General features: G+C 40.5%; 1 protein-coding gene across 1 annotated transcript in view; it reads left to right on the forward strand.

Annotated features, from left to right (window-relative positions):
- Positions 1-1,141: 1,141 nt before the first annotated feature.
- The window catches only part of LOC102775037 (coiled-coil domain-containing protein 138), a 31,181-nt gene continuing 25,708 nt past the window's right edge, over positions 1,142-6,614 (forward strand). The window contains exon 1 of the mRNA XM_006760232.2: positions 1,142-1,349. Within this exon, the coding sequence (XP_006760295.2) occupies positions 1,142-1,349 (208 nt within the window). The remainder of the gene's footprint in view (positions 1,350-6,614) is intronic.

Genomic DNA, 6,614 nt, shown 5'->3' on the forward strand with positions numbered 1-6,614 from the left:
CGCAGGTGCCCTGACCAGGAATTGAACGTGTGACCTCTTGGTTCCTGGATCGATGCTCAACTGCTGAGCTACACCAGCCAGGCAACTAAGATATTCTTGTGCTATTAAAAGCACAATGTAAGGGGGGTAAGAGATCAACCAAAGGACTTGTATGCATGCATATAAGCATAACCAATGGACATAAGACACTGGGGGATGGGGGAGGCTAGGGGACTGTCTTGGGCGGGGGGAAAAATGGACACATATGTAATATCCTTTGTAATAAATAATAAAATTTAATAAAAAAAAAAAGCACAATGTAAAATCATTGAAGAATAGTATCTTGGGTTGTTTGGTGTATTGAAGTATAATTATATTAGTATCTTAATAGTTCATTTGTATTGATTCTGGTTAAATTTATACTTCTTAATCCTGGCTTTACAAGCTTCCCAATTATCTATGGAACATCTATAAGAAAGTTCCAGGCTTCAGATCTGGCAGGTGCCATCATAGCATTGGCCATGATGAAATCTTGCTGTGTTCATAATCAGATGTATAACAAAAAGTAACACACTAGCGCAAATCCAATCTTCTGAAGTTGATTTTTAAATGCTAATGTTTTATCTTTATTAGGAGACAGCAAATCCAATCTTCTGAAGTTGATTTTTAAATGCTAATGTTTTATCTTTATTAGGAGACAGAAATCCTAGTTTAAAACTCATTCAGCAAGTTTGTATAAAGTGATATCTTGAAATAGGTAAACATTTAGAAAGCAGCAACAACAAAAAGTATAATCTTAGAAGCTGTTGTAAAAGAAATACTAATACTGTTTAAATTTATGGAAGTGATTGTTATAATCAAATATGAAAAATAAACACTAATTGTGATATTTACTATTAAACATTTGTTTTCTTGATATAACATAGAAATGGGGTTTATTATTATTTCAATGTTAAAATATGGAAATTTTGAATAAAATTTACTATATCATAATGTAGTTCCTTTTCTCTTTTCCCACTTGAGTCCTAACAAATTAGTTAGGCATGGAATATCTAAATTTAGCCTGTAATCTCTGGTCATTTAAATTGTTTCACTTTTGAATTTGTTAAAGTTATGATATTCCCTTTGTAACCTGTTTCTAGTTACCAGCTGGACTATTAATATGGAAGTGGATTTTGCATATTGTTTTTCAGCTGACTACCTGGCTCAGGCATTTGATTCTCTTTGTTTGGACTTGAAGACAGATGAAGGAAAAATCTTATTTTTGGAGTATCAAGCTGTTCCAGTAATATTAAATCACCTAAGAATATCCAGTAAAGGGCTCTTATCCAATGTCATTGATAGTTTGCTTCAGATGACAGTGGAATCCAGTAAGTTTTAAAGTTTTATATACATTAAAGAAATTATGGTGGGATGATTTTTCTCATTTGTTCTGAATATATAATTCTACATATCAGATACCATTGTATTTTATAATAGAAATGCTTTAAAATATTTTAATAGTTGTATAATAGAGTCATTAATAGCATCACTAAGTTATAAAACCTAACCCTTTGTCCAGATTTCCACTAACTTATTATAATTTCCAGTAGTCGTCTCAGTTATGTGAATATACTTTGCAAATGTTACTCATATACTCAAGCTTCTTTCTTGTTTCTCTTTTGTCTCATCATTCTGACAGATCTATTCTTATATTTCCTGTTTTTTCAGAGTGAGATAACCAAATTTTTCTTCACTTAAAGTGAGCACAGTGACAGCCATTGTCCTGTTGTTGCCTCTTCACCCTTACTGTTTTTTGGGAGGCTACTCTTTTATATTCATATTTGTAATATTTTGTAGTCTGTGGGGAGGCCCGGTGCACAAAATTTGTGCACTGGAAGGGGAGTCCCTCAGCCCAGCCTGCACCCTCTCGCAGTCTGGGACCCCTTGGGGGATGTCCACCTGCTGGCTTAGGCCCAATCCCACCAGGTGGACATCATTCTCGCAATCGAGGCTCTCGCAGTCTGGGACCCCTTGCTTCTTACCGCCCGCCTGCAACAGAAGCAGGAGAGGCTCTTTCCACTGCCGTTGTGCTTACCAGCTGTGAGCCTGGCTTCTGGCTGAGTGGCGCTCCCCCTGTGGGAGCGCACTGACCACCGGGGGCAGCTCCTGCATTGAACGTCTGTCCCCTGGTGGTCAGTGCACATCATAGCGACCAGTCATTCTGCCATTTGATCGATTTGCATATTAGGGTTTTATTATATTGATACAACTAGTTCTTTTGTTACTGGTGGTTCCTAATTTAGCACAGATATGTATAGGGACGTTTACCATAAATATTAGCTTTGGTTGCCTTAGCTCTTTCAATCTAGAGTAACCCCTTGACTTGTAACAAGCAGTCATTTTACTTCAATAAATTCTTTTTCACTGTAGTTTGTCCTTTTACCTATTCCTGTTCCCTCTAGCACTGCTAAAATTAAAATGTTAATGCCTTCCAGAAAGTGGAAAGTAAAACTGGAAAGCCATTGCTCAGTGTGGTAGTAAGCAATCTATCTTACTTGATGCTCCATGCTGGTGAATCCCTAATGGCTGGGTGCAAAGCGTGGTTATACTTCTAACTAGGTACAGTTGGTGTATGGTTTCACATTTTCAATTCCATGTTATATACAATTGTATTTCCTTTTACAACATCCCTCTGAAGGATGCCTAATAGGAAAACTGAGGCCTGGAAAAATTAGGTAACTTGTCCGTGAATTCCACAGCTGTAGAGAGGTAGAACTCAGACTTGAAACCAGGTCTCTGATTCCGGATGTAAAATGCATTTTATCATATATCACCATGAAAAGGTTTTTCAGGTTTGTTTGTTTTCTCTATCCCCAAAATGTCATATTTTCACTGATCTATTTTGCTAATATTTTAGCCATTTGTTACCATTAAGATAATTGATTATAGTTGGGGAACTAACTACCTAGGTAAGTAATTTAATTTATTAATTTAAAGTATATAGCAAAAAGTGATAAATTAGTAAATTGAGAGACAGATACCCAAGATTACTTGTTTAGGTGTGTAGATTTCCAACTAGTTTCACAAAATTTTTTGTTTAATGAGAAAAACAAAAATCCTACCAGATGCAAATATCTATTCATCGAAAACAAATCTGTCTGAATATGTCTGATGCAGGTGAAATCTTGTAGCCAAAGAAAAACAAAGTAAAATTTTAGGAAACAGTGGGCCTGCTTGGGTGAAATGACTTTGTGGCACCATTATGTTCATATTTGGAGAAATAATTTTACCATAGATTAGTCAACAGATGTTCAGTTCATTTACATTTCTTTACTCTCATTCATGTTCAAATCCAAAGTTATCGTTTCTTGCTCAGTTTGAGTAAATGAAGCAAATACTAGTGTGGATTGCTAGAAAGCCATGTTGTTTTTAGTGATGAAAAACTTTTGGAAGTTCCATAATGGGAAGATCTTTGATATTTCTATAAATTTTCTTGATATATTTTCTATTTTTAATAATCTAGTACCTGGTATTAGTGAGCCAACAAAATCTGTTAAAGGGATAAATGAATGATAGATTAATGCAGCAAATACTTCTGTAGCTATTGGTTTTACATTTTTTCTTTCTAGATTTGAGATGGGAAACTCATTTCACTACGTACATAATTTCCACATGCTATTTTTTTTTAATTCATATTGAAAAGTTGTTGGAAAAGAAATCTTGGTAGAATTGATTTGCAGATGCTTTATCTCACCCATCTAATGTGCATTAGTAGCCAGCTGTGTGTGTGTAGCACTGTGTTTCAAGCACTGTGTTTGCAATACTCTGCTGAACACTGGGGCTTCCTTTGAAGCCCTTTGGAGCTTCAGATTAAGGAGCTAGAGCTAGGTGTCATGGGCTGACATCTAGCCCTGCAATACCCAAAGTGCCTACTACTGATTACCCAGGAGGTCACTATGGAAGGTATTTAAAAACCTATATAGTAATTTAATAGTAACTTTATGTCTGTTAAATCCAATATAATAATTTAAAACATTTGGACTTGTATTTTGTATATTTGTTTTATTTCATTTTCTATTGTTTTTTAATGGTATTGTAAAAAGATAAACTTGAAAAGTTTATTTGAGCAAATGATTTGAATGGGCAGCACTAAAACTGAAAATGATTCAGGGTACTCCACAGATGGGACCTGGGGCAAAGGTTTTAATAGCAAAGATAATGGGGAAAAAAGCAAAGCAAGTAATTGGCTGTAGCTTGAATATTTGCCTTATTTGGGGAAATTTAGTGATTTGGCTGTTATAATAATTGTTCTTGAGTTTGATTTTCTCGGGCTCAAGAAAATCTAGTTGAATGTTTATGATTAGTTGTTTTTGAGTTTTGTTTTCTTAGATTCAAGTACATTGACTCTGGCTTAGGTTTTATTTGTTAAGCTATGCTACAGAAAGCATTAGAGCAGTGGTTCTCAACCTTGGCTGCACATTAGAATCACCTGGGAATCTTTTTAAAATCCTGATTTCTGGGCCTCATCCTCCGGAAATTCTGTTTCTTTGTTATGGGGTGGGGCCACAACATTACTAACAAAGAAACAATTTCTGGAGGATGAGGCCCAGAAATCAGGATTATAAAAAGATTCCCAGGTGATTCTAATGTGCAGCCAAGGTTGAGAACCACTGCATTAGAGCTTCCCCAGTCTAACAATCTCCTTGTTGAACTATTTTGACGGGATTTTGTAAAATTGTGATGGATTCTTTATGCTGGATTAGAAATTTTAAAAGATTGGTCCTTCACCACAGTAGCTTCAGAAGCAATGGGGTACATTCCATCTCTATGGATACTTTATCTTAAGCTATGCTGTAGTTAGTGCTGCAGGTGATTTTTTTCTTCTTCCCTCTCCTCTTCCCCAAAATTCATCTTTTGAGATATGAAAAATGTCATTAGCTGTGTAGGTATTGTTTTTTGAAAGCTATTCAAATAGATTTCTTTAAATGTAAGTTAAGATCTGCACAATGCTCTGGCTGGTGTTGCTCAATGGTTAGAGCATCGGCCTGTGCACTGGAGGTTGCAGGTTCTATTTCCAGTCAAGGGCATAAACCTGGGTTACAGGTTACATCCCCAGTCCCGATTGGGTTGCGTGAGGGAGGAAACTAGTAGATGTGTGTCTCTCACATCAGTGTTTCTCTCTCCCCCCCTCCCTCCTTCCCTTCCACTCTCTAAATATCCATGAGAAAAATATCTTCACTTCTTGGGTAAGGATTTAAAAAAAAAACAAAAACACCTGCACCTTGATTTACCTTAACATATATTTTGAGCACAATTTTTTTTTAGATTGAGGGCTTCTAATTATATATATTTGGGGCATGCATGTATACTATATAATATCTTAGTAGTGTTGCTTTTAGAAAATTACTTTTTGACTTCTTTTTATTTTTCCTGTCAGTGGTGGAAAGTTATTACTCACCTATTTAGATTCAGCTATGTGAGAACTTCAGTCTAATTTTAGGCCAAACTAGATGCCCGGTGCACAAAATTCGTGCATGAGTGCGATCCTTAGGCCTGGCAAGCGATGAAAGCATGAGTGTCTGGTGTGGAATGGCAGGTCACAGCTGACCTCTGGGCCCTGGGCAGCCTTAGGTCCCCGCATGCCCCCCTCCACCTGAGTCACAGCTACTGAGTCCCCACGTGGAGATGCAGTGAGTGCAGTCAGTGCCGCAGGCCAGGGTGCAGTGTGGGCCTCTGGGCTGCCCAGAGGTGCTGCACGGAAGCCAGGCAGGCAGTGTGCTCTCTCCTGGCCAGCCTCGCAGACTGGCTCCTGTGCGAACCACAAGGAGCCTGACTGGCTCCTGTGGTCCCAGCAGCTGCAGCCCGGCTCACTCGGAAGAGGCCGCATGGGTGCGGGGCGAGCTCCGTGTGGGGGCTTCCTCGGTGTGCAAGCCCTAGCGTCCCTGGGGAGAGTAGCAAGGGGAGTTGAGAGCGAGCTCAGCAGACATCCCGCATTCTCACTGCATCTCGGTCCCGTCACCCCTGCCCCCAGGTAGCCGGTGAGAGGTTGCAGCCCCCCTGCCCGGGTGCTGTGGGTGGTTGGTTGCTGCAACCCACCCCCAGTTCCCCATCCCAGCCTGGGGCCCAGCTCCCTCCCACCCCCGCCCAGCTCCCTTAGCACCTGGGAGCTAGGTGGCGACCCTCCTCCCTGCCGCTGCCATGGGGCGATTGATCAGAGCATCGCTGATGCCTTGCCATGTACCCTGTCACCCCCTAGTGGTCAGTGCATGTCCATAGTGTGTAGTCAAACTCCTGGTCGAGGGGACAATTTGCATATTGCATTTTTATTATATAGGACTAGAGGCCTGGTGCACAAAAATTTGTGCACTGGTGAGGGGGGGGGCGGCGGGTGTCCCTCAGCCCCACTTGTGCCCTCTCACAGTCTGGGACCCCTCGGGAGATAGCAACCTGCTGGCTTAGACCCTCTTCCAAGTGTCAGAGGGCAGGCCCAATCCCTAGGTGCCTCCCCTGGTCAGGCTCAGAGCAGGGCTGATTGGGGAGTTGGGATGCCGCCACTGTCACACTCAGGGCAGGGCCGATGGGGAGGTTATGGCTCTACCCCGTCACACACAGAGCAGGGCCCATGGGGTGGGGGGTTGGGGTGCTGCACCCTC

Source organism: Myotis davidii, unplaced genomic scaffold, assembly GCF_000327345.1.
Source record: "Myotis davidii unplaced genomic scaffold, ASM32734v1 scaffold677, whole genome shotgun sequence".
NCBI lineage: Eukaryota > Metazoa > Chordata > Mammalia > Chiroptera > Vespertilionidae > Myotis > Myotis davidii.